Below are 18,258 nucleotides of genomic sequence, written 5' to 3'. Positions count from 1 at the left end.
TTTCCGTCTGTGTCGCTTGTTGGTACGCCGGCAGGGAGTGTGAAGCGAAAGCCAAGGGATAGGGGGAGTTTCGGGCGCCCGGAGCAGTCGCAGCCTGCTCAGGCTTGGGCAGCTGCGGCGGCGGGACTCGTAGGGTCCGTGGGCGAGGCAGGGCCGTGGGGGTCGGGGTCCGGCAGACTCCGCGGCGGGCGGCGGGCGGCGGTGCGGCGGCGGCGACGAGCACGGCAGGCAGTGAGGACGGAGCCCAGCGCTAGGCAGGCGGCCAGGCTGGCGAGGAAAGAGGCAGGCCCGATCGCGTAGACCACGGCCAGGTCCCGTGGGGCGAGCGGCTGCGTGCAATGGCTGAAGGCGGTGTCTGGCAAGGCGGTCAGGGGGCTGAGCGTCAGGCGCTGCGGCGACATGCAGAACAGCGTCTCGGCCTCTGTGGGACACGGGCGCTGCGTCAGGTGGCGGCTGAGGCCCCGCCCGGCTCGTCTGGGCCGGCGCCCCCGACAGCTCACCTGACGCTGGCGACGGGTGCCGGTGCAGCCAGGTGCACAGCGGACGCAGCGCGCAGCCGCAGGCCCAGGGATTGCCGCGCAGGCGCAGCGAATCGAGGGCGGGCAGGCCGGCCAGTAGGCCGGGCGCGAGCGCCGCCAGCGCGTTGTCCTGCAAGTTGAGTGCGCGCAGCAGCGGGAGCGCACTGAGCGCCGCAGGCGCTAGGCGCGCTAGGCGGTTGCTGGCCAGCGAGAGGGTGCGCAGCGCGCGCAGCGGCGCAAAGGTGCCGGGTGCCAGCACTTCCAGCTGATTGGCGCTCAGGTCAAGATACTGCAGCGCACCCAGACCCCAGAAGGCCCGCACGTGCACGGAGCGCAGCCGGTTGTCTCGCAGGTCCAGGTTCAGCAGCGCGCCCGCGCCCGCGAAGGCACCGGGCGGCAGCGCGCGCAAGCAGTTGTGGTCCAGCAGCAGCTCGCGCACGCGCCGGTTCATGCCGGCGGGTACAGCGGGCAGAGCAAGGGCCGAGCAGTTGGCCCGGCCGCCGGGCGCGCACGCGCATGCCTCTGGGCAGTCAAGGTCGCCCCGGGTACCCCAGGGCGAGGCCGTGGCTGGCGTTTGGGCCCAGCCTGGCCAAGGCGACAGCAGCAGCAGCAGCAATAAGGGCAGAAGCAGGGAGAAAAAAGGGATCTTCATGGGGGCAGCTCTGGGACCCACGGCGGGAGGCCTGCTGCCCGTACGTCCGCCCGTGCTTGCTGCGCCTGCATAAATATTAACTCTGGCCCGAGCGCAGGCAGTTCCTGTCCCACAGCTGGTCCCGCGCCTGGGGCGGGGGCCGGGCACAAAGCCAAACCCTGGCATTGCCATCAATCAGTCCCGGAGCGCCGGGCTCCTGTCCGCTCAGCGCACACAGCAGCACTATCAAGACCACCCCCAGCCCACCTCGTCCACCACCAGGCGCCCACTGAGACCTAAGCAGCAGGAGCACACCTGCCCGCACCCACGAACTCTTGGATGCAAAACACACACATATATGCACACCACCTGTGCACCTGCTCCTCACCCAGCAGTGGCCCCACTCGCACTTGGCAGAGTGGCCCCTAGGCAGGGACGGACCGAATTCGAAGGGTAGATAATGGTCATTGATCCAGGGGGACTGAGCTCAAGACACAGGCCTTGAAGGGGAAGAGGCACCGCACTAACAGGCAGGGGAAGTTCTGCCTGCCCTCCGGCGCCTCCCCCCACCACCACTTTCCTGAAACCTCAAAGGGACAGTGTGAGTGCAGTGGGGACCCAGCATCAGCCCCAGTCTGTCAAAGGCTGGTCCCTTTGGAGTTGCCAACTTCAGATCCTGTCTTGGGGTTTTCCAAAAGTGCGAATGGATAGGGACCCAGGATCTCTCACAGCTTCATGGGACAAAACAGCAGGAAGGTGCAAGGACAGGCTTGGCTGACAGCTCTGGCAGGAGGCAGTGGAAACATCAGGATGTGGTCTCCTGACATGGGGTCCCAGGGCAGCTTGGTGGAGGGCCTGGGCACCCCTCCTTCCACTGATAACGAAGGCCCCCATATGCGTGCCCCATCCCCGGTGCAGCCTTGGTGGACTATGGGGAGCCAGCAGGAGAGACAGCCACAGCCACCAAATATTGTTTAATCCCTTCCCAGCTGCCCTCAGCCCTACTCAGGTGGCAGGGGTGGCAGAGGTGGAAGTGGAGGCGGTGGCTCCTCCAGAGAAGCCTCCATGGGGATGTTCCCGAGGCTGTGGTCCTCCAGGGGCGGCATTGTGGACACCTCCAAGTCAGGGTCCAGGAGGTGGGACTCCACGTGCACTGTGTGCAGGTCCATTTGATCTTCCTGGACCCCAAAATGACCCACAAACCTGCACAACACGGGCCAGGTCAGCACTGACCAGCAGGGCCTTGACCACCAGGGCAGTCCAGTAATCGGCACAGGGCTGTCCACTGTCCACACCATTATGAATTGCTCTTCCTGGGTAGGGGCAGGGGAGACATGGGCTCACCCTTGAGGCCCTGTGCCACACTCACCTGTTGTCCGTGCGTCCGGGCCCTATGGTTTCACTGAGGGGACAGAGGCAGGTGTGAGTCCTGGAACCCTGCTGGCCAAACCCTGCTCCTCTCCCCAACACGCCCTGGAAACCACCCACTCCCAGTCCTGAGTGACAACCCACTCAAGGGGCACAGGCTCCTTGTGGCAGGGCCCAGAGTGGGTAGCACGGTCTCACTCCCACCACTCCTAGCCCTGGGACTCACGCACCCCTTGGCTCGCAAGACACCAATTGCCACAATGATGAGGGCGGAGAAGCAGGTGGCGCCGACACCCGCCAGCACGACGATCAGGGCAATCAGGGCCTCACGGCTGAGGCCAAGGCTGCATTCACAGTAGGTTCCAGCTGCAGAGACAGGTTCACGTGGCCCACGGGGCATCACCTGCCTGTGGAGCACCCCAAGTCCACCCCTGCCCCACTGGCCTCCACAAGGACATGGGTGCCCCCACCTGACCTAGGAAAGGGAAGGGGCCTTGGCTGGGGACAGGGTTGCTGGGGCAGGAGGAGGCACCTGCAGCAGGGGTGAGCAAAAGGGACAAACATATGAGGCCCAGGGGGCTGCCAGTCAGGCAGGGGGCAGACTGGGGACAGGGGGCCATGTCTAGCCCCTGGCACCACCCCATGCCTCTGATGGAGCTGTCGGAAGGCACTGACCTCACAGTAGGTTGTTAGGTGGCAAGGGTGGGGGCAGGGCCACAGAGAGCCTGAGGCCAGAATGAGCTTCACCTATCCTTGGGCCCTGGGAGTCAAGGAGTCCTGGGCAGCCAGCCCTGGGAATGGGGCAGGTAGGGGAAACAGTGGTGAGGCTGGCTCAGCCTTAGGGAAATGGTCCCTTCCTCATGAGGGGTGGGCCTGTAATCTAGCCCCTGGTGTGGGAGAGGTGCTGTCCTGAAGTTCCCTCTCTTAGCATAAGGGTGCAGAAGTTGAGGATGGGGTCTGAGCTCCAATTGACTGTGCTACACCTACCCCTAGGGCTGGGGCAGGAAGGGACCGAGGAGGCTGGTGAGTGGCTTTGCCCAGCTGCCCTCAATGATTGCTTAGGGAGGGTCCGGCTCACATTCCCAGCACAGCTCAAGTCAGAAGGGGTGCTGGCACCCCAAGGGATCCTGGATCACCCAGGGTCAGGAGGCACTGGTCACTCCTGCCTGAGCAGGACCACAGGCCATGGCCTCCCTGGATCATTCCCTTGTGGGAGCAGATGGCTCAGAAATGGCTGCAGGTACCATCCAAAAGAAACCTGCTGCCCCTGCAGGCCTATTCCTCGGCAGAGCAGGTAAGCACTGCCCTCAGAAGCCCACTGCAGGCTAGCATAGTCAGGGTTGACTGCCCGCAGTGTCCAGCCCTGCAGCCTCCTCTGCCTCCATAGGGCAGGAGGAAACATCCATTCCAGAGCTGACTTGGGCTGAGCCTCCTGCCAGCTGGGGCCCCACCAGCCTTGATTACCACAGACCCCCCCCTCCCTGTTGACACTGGTACTCTCTGAAGTTCTTTGGGACCAGCCAGCAGTCCCCCTCAGGAAAGGGCAGTCTTTCTGTGAAATGAGTAACACTATGATCTAAGGCACACCCTGGGCTTTAAGACGTGTCCAGAGATGGAACCCAAAGGATCACAGAACAAAGGGTGTGCCCAGGGCCAGGGCTGGCACCAACACCTTGCCAGACCAGCCTGGCAGGTTTGCATCCTGGTTAGGACAGTAGTGCACACAGTCCAGGACCAAGTAGTAGTTCTAGACAGTAAGATCCTGACAAGGCCACTGCTGGAGGAAATGGTGGGTGCTGGAGTAGCCAGGGTCCCTGGTCAGGGTTAACACATAACTCAGAGGAGTTCAACGCCCATAGCTCAGCGGCTAGGGTGCCAGCCACATACACCAAAACTGTTGGGTTCGAATCCAGCCTGGGCCTGCCAAACAACTACAACCAAAAAAAAAAAATAGCCAGATATTGTGGCGGATGCCTATAGTCCCAGCTACTTGGGAGACTGAGGCAAGAGAATCACTTAAGCCCAAGAGTTTGATGTTGCTGTGAGCTGTGACGCCACCAGCACTCTACCCAGGGTGACACCATGAGACTGTCTCAAAAAAACAAAACATAACTCAGGAAAAGGAGGTCCCTCTTTTTGTGACAGCAGCACAAAGACAGCCCTGGAGTGAAGACATGAGCTGGTGGGGAGAGAGGTCTGGGTGCCTGGGACAAGCTGTCTTGGCTGGTCAGAAACCACAGATAATTCTGAGGGTATACTGCCACTTCCTCCTTCAAACCCTGAGACAAACAATTCTCTAGGGGAAGAAAGGGGGTGAAGTCCTCGATGCAGGACTGCCTCAAGCAGGACACAGCTGGAGCAGCAGGGTGGTGGCTCCAGGGACCCAGGATAGCACACAGTGGACACCAGGAAGGGCATGTGGGGACAGCAAGGGCACTGAAGCTGGGTGCGGCTCATGACCTGGGAAGGCACCCCAGGCAGGAACAAGGCACCCCAGGACAGAACTGTCAGGCTGAATCGAGTGCAGCCTGGAAATGGCACCTTTGGAACAGAGGACCATGTCCCAGCAACAAGCCCATAGCCCAACCTGGACGTGCCCGTTTGGCTTTGAAGTGCCTCAGGCTGGTGCAGCCTTCAGAGGAGCAGTTCAGGGGCCTCCCAGATAGGACCTGCCCCCCAAGAGTCAGGCAATCCTGGTGGCCTGGACAAGGTGGGCTCCATGGGCTGTGCTGGGGACAGAGGAAGGCTGCTCACTGAGCTCTTCCTCTAAGCCTTGCCCTTGTCAAGTTCCAGTGACCACAGCAGGGGGACGTGGCAGTGATCTGCCATCCTGAGGCATACTTGTGAGGCTCGAGTCTGTAATAGGTGGATGAATGAGAAGCCCCTCTGGCACCAGAGCACTTGCTGCTGGAGGCACAGGCTCAGGAGGGCACCTGTGTGCCTCAGATGTTCTGACAGAGTCCACACACTGTCCCCACTGTGCCTCCACCCTCCCAACCTGGCACATGGGGGATGACACAAGCTGTGCAGGGGAGGGTGACCCAAGAGTTCCTTTCACAGACCAGAGAAGCAAGGATAGAGCTGGGGGTCCAGTGGACAGCAGCCAACCCCTGGGATGCTGCTGCCTGAGCTGTGGGTCCAGACAAGCCTTCATAGGCTGGAGCCTCAGCACCAGATCTGGGGGTGGCCTAGGACACCTTCAGGTTACAGCCCACAGATGTGCAGGCCTAAGATAGACCTGGCTGCCCAGATGGCTCCTCTTGCCTGCTTCCAGGGAACCAGGCCCTACCAGGTTGTGGTGACAATGCCTGTCTAGAGGGAGAATGTGGATGTGTCTATGTTCTAAGCTAACAGGACAGGGAAAGGCTAAAGTAACCTGCTTTAATCTGCACACTCTGGGGGCTGGGGAAGGAGTGTCCCTGGACTACCCAGGGGACATACAGGCTGGGATTGCATGGGAGAATCCGAGTGCCTGCAAGGCAGGGCCTGGAGGGGTAGGGGCATCAGCTGCAGTTCTTGGGCAGGCGGTACACGCCGGCAGAGTAGATGAGCTGCTGGTCCCGCACCTTCTTCTGCAGGTAGCCCTGGAGCTCGTGCAGGTCAATCTCAGCCAGTGCAGGGCCGGTCATCACAAACATGCGGAGCATGCTGTAGATGCGCTCGAGGGACAGGCTCTCCAGGTTGGTCAGCATGGCCTGGATGTAGGTCCAGAAGAGCTGGGGACAGTGGCCAGGCTGACCATCAGTCAGGCCACTGCTGGGACTGCTGCTGGACCTGAGCCAGGCCAGCTCCCACCCCCCGCAGGGCCAACAGCACGCACCAGCAGCTCCTCCTCCTTCTGGTCGGCCTGAGAGGCCATGCCTGAGTCACTTTCTTCGTCACTGTCAACAAGCACCATGTTATCTCGGTCCTGGGGCCGCTCCTCCTCAATAACAGAGAAGGTCCCGGGCGGCTCCTCACGCAGTACGCCCTGCTGCAGCCATACAGACATGCGTCGCCGCAGCAGGGCCACAGGCATCTTCACCACCTTGCTCAGCTCTTCCAGGGTCCAGCTGGCTGCATGCAGAGAGACCAAGGATGCTGGAGATAAGTAAGCAACTGCCCACCCCCAATTCCATCCCTGTAGTGGGGGCAGGGGTACTGCTTGCTGGTGTGGGGCTGCCCCGGGTAGACAGAGCAGTACCCAGCACTGCCCCTGGGGGATGTGGGCTCACCTTGGTCCTGAAAGTACAGCAAGACCACTGCCTGCACTGGGGTCACTGCCACAGACAGAGTGCGGTCAGCCAGCTCCACATCCATGGTCACCAGGCCCAGGGTGTGCTTCCAGCTGAGGGTCCGCATGGCCTGCAGAGGTCTGGGGTCAGCTTTAGCAACCTAGTGGGTCCTGGCCAGGCCCAGCAGGATGAGGCTCAGATCACAGGCTTTGCAGATCTGCTCCCCCTGCCCCAGCAGGCAGGTGGCAGTGAGAGCCACAGACAGGTTCTGGCCCCACCTCCACAGCTGTGTGTGACAGCAATGGGCATTGCTGTGAGTTAAGTTGTACCCTCAAGGTCCATCCATGTTGGAACCTGCCCCACCATCCCCCGACCCTGGAATGGGACCTTGCATGGAAACAAGATCAATGCAGACATAAGTCATTAAGATGAGGTCACACGGGGATAGGGTGGGCTCAAATCCACGGTACTCTTGAGAAAGGGAAAGATGACATTAGATGACATTAAGACAGGACACAGGGAGCAGGCCCTGTGAAGACAGAAGCAGAAGCAGGAGTGGTGCAGCCATAGCCAGGTGATTCCAAGGATCACCAGGGAACAGCAGAAGCTGGGGAAGCAAGGTGACAATCTCACTGACAGGTGACAGCCAGGCCCTGTAAATACCATGATCTTGGACTTTCCACCTTCCAAATTATGTATTTCTATTGTCTTAAAGCCACACAGCAGCCACAGAAATGAATAGATGTTGGCACCAGGAAGAAGGTGGTGGTGTAACAGACACCTGAAAACCAGAAGCAGCTCTGGAATTGAGTTACAGATAGAAAGCTTGAAGAATTTCGAGATCATGACAGTAACAACCGAGATTGGCTAGGAGACTGTTGGAGAAACACAGTAAAGGCTCTTCTGGTGAGGGCTCAAGAGAGCTCCCATTGCTTCAGAAAACACACGGCATTGTGACAGCATTAGTGGAAACAGACATGAAAGGAGGGCCTCAGATGGAAATGAGAAATAACATGTCAACTGCAGAAAAGTGACAGAGACCCAGCACCTATAGCTCAGTGGTTAGGGTGCCGGCAACATACACTGGGGCTGGAGGGTCCGAACCTGGCCCTGGCCAGCTAAAACAATGACAACTGCAACAAAAAAATAGCCGAGCATTGTGGTGGGTGCCTGTAGTCCCAGCTACTTGGGAGACTGAGGCAAGAGAATTGCTTAAGCCCAAGAGTTTGAGGTTGCTGTGAGCAGTGACGCCATAGCACTCTACCAAGGGCAACATAGTAAAACTCTGTCTCAAAAAAAAAAAAAAAAAAGGTGACAGAGAACCCAGCAGGATGGTGTTCATGTTGGGTGGGAAGAACTGGAAGAGATGAGCTTGGATGTACAGTTGAGATGTCCAACCCAAGTGTGGTAGGCACGGCTGGCCTCTCCTTGCTGCTTACAGCAGATCAGAAGAGGAAAACATATGAGGAAGGAACTGCTGAACAAGAAGGAACCAACACTTCATGTGGAAAATGCTCAGCCTGTCCAGGTAGCTCTGCAGGTACCACCAAGGGTTTGGCCAGAGAGAAGAGCTGCATGACCTGGGTCCAACCTATGCAGAAGCCAAGAACAGAAGGGAAAAGTCTGTGGAGGACCCTCTCATCAGATGGCTGGGACACCCATGAGCTGCCTCAGAAGCAACAAAGTTTCTGAGACTTTTATTCCAGCAGAAATGCCACTAGCCTGGACTGAAAGGGACATAGACGGGCCAAAGGAAGCAGAGGTCACTCCGATGCAGAGCCGCAGACAGAGGCCTGGGCTGATGGGGCCACAGGATGGAGGTATGGACTTGCTTGGGACTCATGACCCTTTCTAACTCCTGATTTCTCCCTTTGGAATGGAGATGTCTGCCCTACACTTGTCTCCCCACTGCACTGTCTTTCTCACCACTGTACTTATGAAACATTGTTGTCTGATTCCACAGGTTCACAGCTAGAGAGGAATTCTGCCCCAAATGCCTATCTGATTTATATGCTATTTAGATGCTGAGATTTGAGACTTTGTGTTGATGATATTTAGATGAGATTTTGGACTTAAGAGTTCATGCTGATAGCCAGGTGTTGTGGTGGGCGCCTGTGGTTCCAGCTACTGGGGAGGCTGAGGCAGGAGGATCCCCTAAGCCCAGGAGTAGGAGGTTGCTGTGAGCTGTGATGCCACCGCACTCTACTGAGGGTGACGAAGTTAGACTCGTCTCTACAACAACAACAACAACAAAAAAAAAAAATAAAAGGAGAGGCCCACAAGAGTTCATGCTGAAATAATTAAGACTTTTAGGGACAGCGCCTGTGGCTCAGTGGGTAGGGTGCTGGCCTCATATATACCGGCGGCGGGTTCAGACCCAGCCCTGGCCACACTACAACAAAAAAATAGCCAGGCATTTTGGCAGGCACCTGTGGTCCCAGCTACTTGGGAGGCTGAGGCAGGAGAATTGCCTAAGCCCAGGAGTTTGAGGTTGCTGTGAGCTGTGTTGCCACGGTACTCTACTGAGGGCGATAAAGTGAGACTGTCTCTATAGAAGAAAGAAAAAAAAAAAAAAAGACTTTTTGGCATATTGGCATGGGGTGAATGTATTTTGCATGTGAGGGCAATATAAATTTGGGGGCTGCAGGGCAGATTGTTATGGGTTAAATTATGACATACCCCCCCCAAAGATGTGTTAAACTCCTACTACCTAGTTCCTCTGAATGTGGTCTTATTTGGAAATACGGTCATTGAAGAAATAATTAGTGAAGATGAGGCTGTAATAAAACAGAGTGACCCCTTAATTTTCATAAGAGGAAAATTTGAACACAAAGAGACCAAGAGAAGGATGCCAACACCATATGGACAACGGAGACAGATGAGTGCCGGGCCGCTGCACAAGCCCAGGACCTCTTGGGGCCACCAGGAACAAGAACAGGCGAGGAAGGACACCCCCTAAAAGCTTTTGCAAGACCCTGCTGACTCTTGGATTTTGGACTTCTGACCTCTGTGAGACAATAAATTTCTGTCCTTTCCTTTCAAAGTCCCTTGGTCTATGGTCCTCTGGTACAGCAGCCCCAAGACATGGACACGGCCACTCTGTCTTCCAGGATGTCTGTGGCTCTTCAGAGGAAGTGAAGGCACAGTCCATAGCTTGCCTTGGTCCCAGCTCCTACTCCAAGGCCATGACCTCTACAAGTGCTACCTGACAGCCTGTGGCAAGACAGACTTGAGGGTAATCACAGGGGCAAATGGCAAGATGATTTACCCTTTTGACTGTGTGGCTGGCAATACATGTCGGCAAAGGCCTTAAGCCAATAGCTCTGCTGGGGGTAGGCTGAGGCACTGCGGCCACACACCTGACCTCTCAGTATAGCCCCAGGGCCCTCTTGGGCCACTCCAGAGTCCAGCTGGAGTGTGGCTGTCCCAGCATATGAGGCCTGAGGAACAGGATGTGGCTGAGCCATGCCTGGCATCCCCAGCGTGACCCTGGAAGAAAACCAGAAGGACCCCGTCTGGTAGGCATGCTGGAGAGCAGGAGCCTCATAATACCTACAAGGCAACTGACGGGTGGGGAGAGGGTACCAAACGGAGGCCTGACAACACAGACGTCCTCAACCAGGAGGTGGCAGGGTATGGTATTTGAAAGCTCTGGCGAGACATCACAGCACAGCATGGGCCCAAGAAGGAAGTGTGGGGGATGGCCAACAGCCCACCTTCCCACCAAGCACCAGAGAGAGCTATTCAGCCCCTCAGCTGGCTGCAGAAGGCAGCCTCTGGCCCTCCTGACCATGGCTACCAGCAGAGCCCCAGTAAAAGTCCTCCTTAGTCTCCCTATCCCACACATGCTCTCCCTGGGACCCTTCCCATTGTCCGAGGAAGGATGCATGCCCTTGTGCTCCTGCACTGTTCACCACAACGGGAACAAGGCTGCTCAGCCTACTAACTTGGCAAGACCCTTTTATTCACTAGAGAGAAAAGAAACCATGTCTCGACCCAGCGCCTCCCCACAGCTAACCTGCAGAAGTTGCTGCCCCTCCAGCTGCTCCATGTGAAGCTTCTTTCTCAGGCCCTGGCTGCTGGCCCATCACCCCGTGGGGCTTTGCTAAGGTTCTCTTGGGCCAGGGCCTGCAGCCCAGATGCTGCTGTGTCCCAGAACCATCATCATACATCTGCTCACTTCACAGGCTGCCTGGTTCCATCAGTCTGAGCACTCTCCAGGCCACACTTGAAGCCTCACTAGCCCTACAGGTCATGAACTGGCTTCTCCAACTGCCCAGAACCCAGGAAGGTACCTTGACTCCCTACTCTCCCTAATACATTTCCAGCTGCCCATGAACTCAGAAGGACCTATGCACTTGGCCCCGGCCACCATCTTGGCCCTTTACATCACACTCCGGGTCTTCTGCCCATGGGACTGCCAGAGACATGTGCTAAATATAGCCAATCCCATCACCTCATTGTCCCCAACACCAGTGACTTCCAGACCAGAGCTGTCTGCGCAGCATGCCCTCCTCCCCCACACCAGCTCCCATCACTGCCACAGTCCTGGGCCTCTAGTACCACTGACACCTGGGAAAGCAACTTCTAGGGAAATGGATCTGGGAGTGCAGAGTGATACCCAGGCAGAGAGGCATGGGGGACCCTGACAGGCTCCCGGGCTCTCACATGAAGTACCATAAGCACCCAAATCCCTCAATTCCAAGAGGCCAGAGGGCTGATGGTAGAAGAGAAGGGGTAGCTCAGAGGGCTTACTCTAGCCATAGAGCCAGATGAGAGGCCTAAGACAGTGAGACCAAGCACAGCTCAGCTGCTCACACCCACAGAAGCTCTGGAGAATGGCTGAGATGGGCCAACCAGAGACCTGGGGGCCAGAGCTCTGCTGACCATGAGGCTGCAGCCTACCTTCAGCTTCTCGTACTTCTTGCAGTAAGTCTCCAGGGCGGCCCTGATGTCCTCGGGGACCTCCAGCTTCTCATCCTTGAAGGGAGGCCAGAACTCACTGGATAGGATAACAGCGTAGACCCCAAATGGCGGCTGCTCCTCCACAGGCCGCTTCTCATCCTCCTCACGGATGTTGGCATTGATTCGGCGGGAATCCGCCATGTCCTGAGGGGGAATGGGCTCTGATGGCCGGGCCCCTGAGGAGGAGGATGCCCTAGGAGGTACCATGGGGAAGGATCCAGGGAGGGACCTGGGTACCCACCTTCAGCATGACCTCACAGAAGTGCATGGGGGCCTCCCCAAAACGCAGCTTCAGCAGCTCCACGTTGCGGATCTCCCTGGAAGACAAGTGTCCAGGCACAGGGTCATGGCGGGCAATCTCAGCCCTGACAGCAAGCACCATCTTGGCACCAAGACAGTCCCAGGCCAGGAAGGGAGGCCGGCAGTACTTGGCTAAGCCAAGGCAATGCCTCCCTCTACACATGGTGTAGACATCAGACCGCTGTGCCTCATAGGCCAGCTGGCACTGAGAAGGCCTCACCGCTCTGGGCTGAAGCTGAACTGGTGCAGGAGCCGGTCGGCCAGCAGAGAGCGGTACTCGTTGATAAAGAGGTCCTTGCTGCCATAGATGCTGACCAGCAGGCTGATGATGTCAGAGGAGCGCCGCCTGCAGCCCGACCTCCCTGCACACAATGGGTAGGGGCTCAGCTGGCACCTCAGGCTGGGGGCAACCCTACCCCTGGCTCCCATCTCACAAGGACCCCCCTGAGCTTCCCACCCAGGCTTGAGGAACCACAGGTTCTTGGGTTTTCCTTAGGGGCTGGGCCTGGACAGGCACCCACAGTCTCAAAGGCCTCACAGCTAGGGTGGGAGCCCCACGACCTTGCTTCTCCGCCAGCTACAGCAGGGGGCAGGGGACACCCACTACTCACAATGGGGCATGGCAGGCAGGGCTCCCTCCCACAGCTGGAGTGACCCATCAGTGCAGGTCTACAAAGCTGACCACATACCCATCCAAGCCACCTGGGTACTGAGCAGAGCTCTGACCTTGGACCCCTCAAGCCCTGAGGCACTGCTGCTCCTGACAGCAGCACAAGTGACAACACGCTAGACGTCAGAGCCCCTGAAAGCTGGCACCCAGGAGAGCTGACCTGGATCAGCGTCCACAGGGTCGGGCATCCAGTCCTCAGGCTCGCCCGTGTCATCCTCACTGTCCTGGCCAGTCTCCAGGCTTGTCGGGTCGGTCTTGGACAGCTCAACAGCCAGGTCCCCTGTCCCATCTGAGTCTCCTGTCAGCCCAGCCACAATCTGCCGCACTGTGTCCTCCCGTGTCCTATCAGTGTGAATACCGCTGTGGCCCTCACCATACCTCCCGTGGCCCACCCCAGCCCTAGCAGTGATTATTTGTCACATGATAAAGACCAAGCCTGATGGTCCAAGAAGCCGCAAATGAGCCCCTGCTGCTTAGGTCCTGGGATCAGTGTGCACTTTAGCTGCCCAGGCACCCATTCAAACACATTCCCCACTGAAGAGGCCTAGGAAGTCTCTGTCCCTCATGCTGGGAGAGCCCACTCTTCTCCTTTGATCTGCCTGGGATGCCAAGCAGAAGAGCCTTCCTCTGTGTAGAAGAGGGGATTAAAGGGGACAAGGACAGGCTGAGCCAAGTCCCTGGCAGTGGGGCCATGCTATGGCAATGAGGACAGGTGCTTAGCACTGACAAGATGAAAGGGTCCTGACTGAAACGGTCCTCTTGGCCTAGCCACTAGAGTCAGAGGAGATTGGCAGGATGAGAAGCCCAGAGTCCCAATGGCTTCCCAGGCCAACCACAGCCTTCACCTCAGATAGCGGCGGATGGGCTCACAGGCCACCTCCAGAATGACCATGGAGGGGTCCAGCACACGCAGGGCCTTGATGGCAGAAATGTAGAGGGTAATGATGTCACATGTGTTGACACCTATAGCCAGGGAGAGACTGGCGGTCATCCATTGCCCTGGCCAGTAGCCCCCTCGTGCTGACACCTAAGAGAGCAGGCAGCTGGGCTGGCCAGGACTCTGCAGGGCACCCCTGCAGTCTTGTACCCCAGAGTCACCCCCAGCCCCCTCACCACCTCCATCAGCTCACAGATGCTTTCTCCAGAACTTTCCAAAAATCGGGCCCTTTCCCACCAAGCAGTCTATTCTCACAGTACCACATACCAATCCCCACAGGCCAAATCAGTTGGGTCCTCACTTCCTTCAAACAAAAAAAGCCAATGGTCATCCTAGCTCCCCTAGGACCTCAGAAAACTACTACTTAAGGCCTATAGATGCAGAGCTGAGGAACCAGGTCTCAGGGCCCTGGACCTGACCACCCTGGTGAGTGTCTATGCCCTGAGACTGGAAGGGCTGGGTGCCAGCAGCCCACCGGCACCTGGGTGGAGAAGTCGAGTCTCCAGGGCGGCCTTGAGGGACACAAGGAGCTGCTGCCTCTGGTCAGTCCTCTCCAGGCAGTACTTAAGATCCTCGATGGCCGGCCGGGAGTCTGGGAAGTCTGCGAGCACAGGAACATCGTCCAGGGATAAACACATGTGTGTGCACAGGCAGGCTGGTGCAGAGTGTTCCAGGTATGTGAGAGGACACACAGACCTGCCGGCCCTGTGATGAGATCACCTGGCAGGCACCAGCACCCGTGAACCTTGTGTGCTGACATGAGACAGGGCAGACAGAGGGACTTCCAAGGGACAGGGCTCCACAGGGCAGACAGAGGGACTTCCAAGGCCCAGCCTCAAGCAGGAGCCAGAGAAGCACCTGCCACTCTTGCCTCCTCCTGACACCAGCCAGGGAAAGCCTACGGTTGGGAGGGGTCCTGCCCAGTTCCCAACTTGGGCAAGCTAAAGATAGGAAGCTGAGACGTGAACAGGGAGGACAGAGCAAAGCCTCTGAGGAGGCTCCCTGGCAGGCCTGAGGGTGGGGGTGGGTGGCCTGACCTCGGATGATGCTGAAGAGCTCCTCGATGCGCAGGCTGGCGTAGATGCGGTAGAAGAACCTCTGCACGTGGCAGCGCCAACGGCGTAGGGTGTTGCCAGCCTCAGGGGATGCAGGCCTGGCCGGGCCATCCTGCAGGAATACCTTGCCAAGCCAGCCGACCACCCTCTCGATCCACTGTCAGGAGAGCACTGGTTGTGTGGAGGTATGGGGGTGGGGTGGGGGGTGGAGGCTTACCTGACCCAAAGGCTGGGAAAAGCTGCACAGCTGTGCAGTGTCTCACCCTCTTGGCCAGGTCCCAGGGAGCCCCAAAGACCACTTGTGCCTTGAGGCTAGAAGCATAGGAGAACTGCAGCCCCAAAGGGGCACCTGGCCCTCCATGCCTTCCACACCCTCTCACATGCATCAGTTATCATTTGTCTCTGGAAACAAGGATGTGCCTGTGTGCTGTGCTTGGTGGCATGCTTGCCCCGCTAAAGTGGATAAATCATTCCCTGGGACTCGAGTTGTGAGTAGCCACCCTCTGCCTCTGTGCAGACAACGTAGCATGTGATAAAGATGTCTCTGGGTATGTGCAGATCCACAGGATGCATGTAGTCCCCCATACAGACTCCTACAAGCCAGCTAACAAACTACCAGATCACCCAGACCATTTACCTTTTCTACTCAACACAGCTACCCCAACTGAACCACAGCACAGCTACCCGTGCTTAAGGCTAGGCCCTGGAAGTCCTTTCAGCTGAAGGCACGGCACAGCTAACCTCCAAGACTTGTACCCACTCTAGACCACCCCTGGGGGACACCCATTTGAACATACTCCCTCCGCATTCAAGGTGGCCATCTGGAAGCAGCAGCGGAGGACAGGTGAGAAGTGGGAGCCAGGCAGACAGCCCCGTGGGGCTAGGCCGAGCTCTCCCACAAATCTGGGGGTCCAGAGAGGACCTGCAGACCACACCCTGATGGCATGGGATGCCTCATCCATGCTGTGGTGTTGTGGTAGGTTGGTCCACAAGAAAAGGTCAGGAAAGCCCACATTCAGGCACAGCAGCAAAGAGGGAAAGAGGACGAGTTCATTAACCCTGTGTGGGCCTGGCCTCACCAGGCCTGTCTGGAAGTCCCCTTGGGAGTGTAGCCCTTGCACTTCCAGCCATGGGATTCTGTGCAGAGAGCATCTCCCAGAAGCATCCTCACTGGCACCAGGGCCCAGAAATACAGACCTCTGCCCAGCACTGAGACAACTCCAGCCACCACCCAGTCCTGGTCCACCCAGGCCTCTATGCTCCACGTGATTCTATAACCAAAGTGTCAGGTTTGCCAGAAACCTATTCCAGTCTCAGGGAGCACAGTCCAACAGAGGGTCCTCACCTTGTGGAACTCACGCAAAAAGGAACGTTCATACTCGCCCCGGCAGCGGTCCTCCATCCTCTCCCTGGTCACCTGGTGCAGAGTGGTGGTCACAGCCTCGGCACTGACCCGTTCCAGCAGACTGAGCCTGTGTCTAGAGGAAAGCCCTGCTGATGAAAGATTCACAGCACACACCAGCCCCTGGCCCAAATGGCCTCATGCCCCTGTCAGCCCTGCCTAGAGAGTATAGAGTACACACATCTGTCCACCCACACAAGGGCAACCATACCAAGGGCTTAGCAGACAGAGCACTGTAAGGCTTTTCCCTTCCTGCCCAGGCAGTGATGCTGTCCCCCAACATGGTCAGTGGTAGCAGGTGGACTACCGAGGTCCAAGCCTCATTTCCTAGGAATGGCTCCTAAACAGTAAATAGACTGCTACCCCAGCTAACTGTTTGTGCCTTTCAGTGCAGACTCTGGCCTACAGCAGTAAACGGACTTAAGAAGTGACAAGAAAAAAGAAGGCTTCTGTGCAACTTTCACCCCGATGAACCCAGCAGAAGCCCTTCAGGGCCTTGCTGACCCCTACCAGCAACAGGATCATTCCCTCAGTCCACCTGAGACTCTCCCAAATAGCTGCTATTGCTGCCACTTTGTTCAATGTGACAAAATCACCACAAATAGTCATACAGAGTGTAACAGTCACTAAAGAGCTATGACAGGACCTGGCTATAACAACAACCCTTTCCTCTACAAAGACTAGAAAAAAAAACCCTGCTTAACCACTTGATGGCCTGATTTGTCAGATTCTGAATACAAGAAAACACCACATCCACTGCTCTTAATTACAAGGTAGAGAATTCCCATGCCAATGAACATCACTCCTCCCTGCAAAGTCTACAAAGAGCACAGAAGAACTCTGCAGAGCCCAGTAAGTTCAGAAACAGTAAAAAACCTGCTGCTACAGACACAAGCTACACAAGCTGCCCCCCTCCAAGTCTGGGCCTTAGCCTGGGCCAAGCATGAAACCCAGGACTAGGTGCAAATGACAGGAGACACCGTTCCCAGAACACACTGCACAGGGACCACTGAGACCCTCCATGGCAGAGACCTCACAACCTGCCCACCAGCTCTATTCTCGGGCCAGCTAGATCCAGGAGACAGCAGTAAGCCAGAAGGAAACCAGGGGGATAGTACTCACAGGACCTGGCTGAGCTGGTGGAACTGCTCCAGTGCCTGGCGGCACCAGCACTGCTGCTTGTCACTGCCACATCCTGCACATTGTGGGCTCTGCAGGAGTCGGTAGTACCGACGGCGGGCATATCGGCTGTCCAATTCCCCCTCCAGTTCTGGGTCCGTGCCCCCTTCCCCCTTCCTCTTACTCTGCATGTAGACTCTCAAGAAACGCCCATAGAGGCGCTGAATCATCTCTTGAAAGGTTCGGGGAGTAGAAAAGAATAGGATTCCTCGCAACATTGTGTGGACCTTTTCTCGAAGCCCTTGAGCACCAGTGCCCATCAACAGGCCCAGGCGAGTCCATTTCTCCAAAAGCTCTAGGCTACGCAGGTAGGGATCCAGGCGGCTCTCCAGCAGGCCAAAAGCGTCAAGGAGGAGCAGAAGGCACTGGGGCTCGTTGGCAGAGTTCTCGCGTTGGGCGATGGCATTCCAGAACTCAGGAGAGATGTTGGCTTGCAGGTCGTTCTGCAGCACCTCCACAAACCACTCCTCCAGAACTGAATGCAGCCCATGGCCTCTCAGCACCTCCACCGCCGCGCGGAGCTCCTCCTCCTTTGGCGGGACCGCACCACTGGTCCGGGAAGACGCCTGGAGTGCAAAAAACCGTGAGAAGAGGGGAACACAGCGTAGAGGTGTGGGGATGCGCAGAAACTCCGCTGCCCGTCGTCAGCGGCGCACGGATGTTGGGCCGAAGCTAGGAAAGGGCCGTCATGGGAACCAAACGAAGCGGAACGGTGGAGGAAGAAAGCAGGGCAGAGGAGACAACGGACCGACGCTATGAACTCGAGGACGGACGCCATAAAAGCATGCAGGGCCCCCAAAACCCCGCACGGGCCCATCGCTCTCTTCCCGGGCCTCACCAGCCCCAGCGCAGCCAGTGGAACAAGGCCAGTGCTCACGATATTCCAGGCTACCAGCAGATCCTGTCCAGGCCCAGAGTGGCCGTCCACCTCTGCCACGGCCGCCACCTCCGCCATCTGCTCTCACCAGTTCCCAGCTCCGCTCGGCGCGGCGCGCAGCTATGACGCAGCCGAAGCGCGG

At 57.7% G+C, this 18,258-nt stretch overlaps 3 protein-coding genes across 3 annotated transcripts; all 3 read right to left on the bottom strand.

The window, feature by feature from the left end:
• On the bottom strand, positions 1 to 1,408 carry LRRC26 (leucine rich repeat containing 26). Its single transcript, XM_053557169.1, has 2 exons — positions 501 to 1,408; positions 1 to 421 (listed from the first exon to the last, which is right to left on the bottom strand). The coding sequence occupies exons 1-2, from the start codon at positions 1,339 to 1,341 to the stop codon at positions 99 to 101; spliced, it is 1,164 nt and encodes a 387-aa protein (XP_053413144.1). The 5' UTR covers positions 1,342 to 1,408; the 3' UTR covers positions 1 to 98.
• Positions 1,409 to 1,583: 175 nt separating this feature from the next.
• Positions 1,584 to 3,137, bottom strand: TMEM210 (transmembrane protein 210). Its single transcript, XM_053557181.1, has 4 exons — positions 3,050 to 3,137; positions 2,748 to 2,883; positions 2,519 to 2,551; positions 1,584 to 2,352 (listed from the first exon to the last, which is right to left on the bottom strand). The coding sequence occupies exons 1-4, from the start codon at positions 3,135 to 3,137 to the stop codon at positions 2,151 to 2,153; spliced, it is 459 nt and encodes a 152-aa protein (XP_053413156.1). The 3' UTR covers positions 1,584 to 2,150.
• Positions 3,138 to 5,883: 2,746 nt separating this feature from the next.
• Positions 5,884 to 18,241, bottom strand: ANAPC2 (anaphase promoting complex subunit 2). The gene is made up of 13 exons (XM_053557033.1): positions 18,078 to 18,241; positions 17,183 to 17,805; positions 16,004 to 16,136; positions 14,641 to 14,815; positions 14,085 to 14,204; positions 13,512 to 13,629; positions 12,827 to 13,008; positions 12,217 to 12,358; positions 11,938 to 12,013; positions 11,637 to 11,840; positions 6,732 to 6,861; positions 6,338 to 6,573; positions 5,884 to 6,233 (listed from the first exon to the last, which is right to left on the bottom strand). The coding sequence occupies exons 1-13, from the start codon at positions 18,192 to 18,194 to the stop codon at positions 6,021 to 6,023; spliced, it is 2,469 nt and encodes an 822-aa protein (XP_053413008.1). The 5' UTR covers positions 18,195 to 18,241; the 3' UTR covers positions 5,884 to 6,020.
• Between the last annotated feature and the right edge of the window lie 17 nt (positions 18,242 to 18,258).

The sequence above is a fragment of the Nycticebus coucang genome, chromosome 2 (genome assembly GCF_027406575.1).
Source record: "Nycticebus coucang isolate mNycCou1 chromosome 2, mNycCou1.pri, whole genome shotgun sequence".
Classification (NCBI taxonomy): Eukaryota; Metazoa; Chordata; class Mammalia; order Primates; family Lorisidae; genus Nycticebus; species Nycticebus coucang.
This window is presented reverse-complemented; position numbering and strand designations above follow the sequence as displayed.

What these genes read in the sequence shown, in the direction of transcription:
- TMEM210 (XM_053557181.1), bottom strand. Translation starts at nt 3,137, where the DNA reads ATGGCCCCCTGTCCCCAGTCTGCCCCCTGCCTGACTGGCAGCCCCCTG. An exon ending in TTTGCTCACCCCTGCTGCAG is followed by an intron (nt 2,884 to 3,049) that starts GTGCCTCCTCCT and finishes CTGTCTCTGCAG; the next exon opens with CTGGAACCTACTGTGAATGC. An exon ending in GGTGTCTTGCGAGCCAAGGG is followed by an intron (nt 2,552 to 2,747) that starts GTGCGTGAGTCC and finishes CTGTCCCCTCAG; the next exon opens with TGAAACCATAGGGCCCGGAC.
- ANAPC2 (XM_053557033.1), bottom strand. Translation starts at nt 18,194, where the DNA reads ATGGCGGAGGTGGCGGCCGTGGCAGAGGTGGACGGCCACTCTGGGCCT. An exon ending in CACTGGCTGCGCTGGGGCTG is followed by an intron (nt 17,806 to 18,077) that starts GTGAGGCCCGGG and finishes TTTGCACTCCAG; the next exon opens with GCGTCTTCCCGGACCAGTGG. An exon ending in GACTCGACTTCTCCACCCAG is followed by an intron (nt 13,630 to 14,084) that starts GTGCCGGTGGGC and finishes CCCTGGCTATAG; the next exon opens with GTGTCAACACATGTGACATC.
- LRRC26 (XM_053557169.1), bottom strand. Translation starts at nt 1,341, where the DNA reads ATGGCAATGCCAGGGTTTGGCTTTGTGCCCGGCCCCCGCCCCAGGCGC. An exon ending in GCACCCGTCGCCAGCGTCAG is followed by an intron (nt 422 to 500) that starts GTGAGCTGTCGG and finishes CGTGTCCCACAG; the next exon opens with AGGCCGAGACGCTGTTCTGC.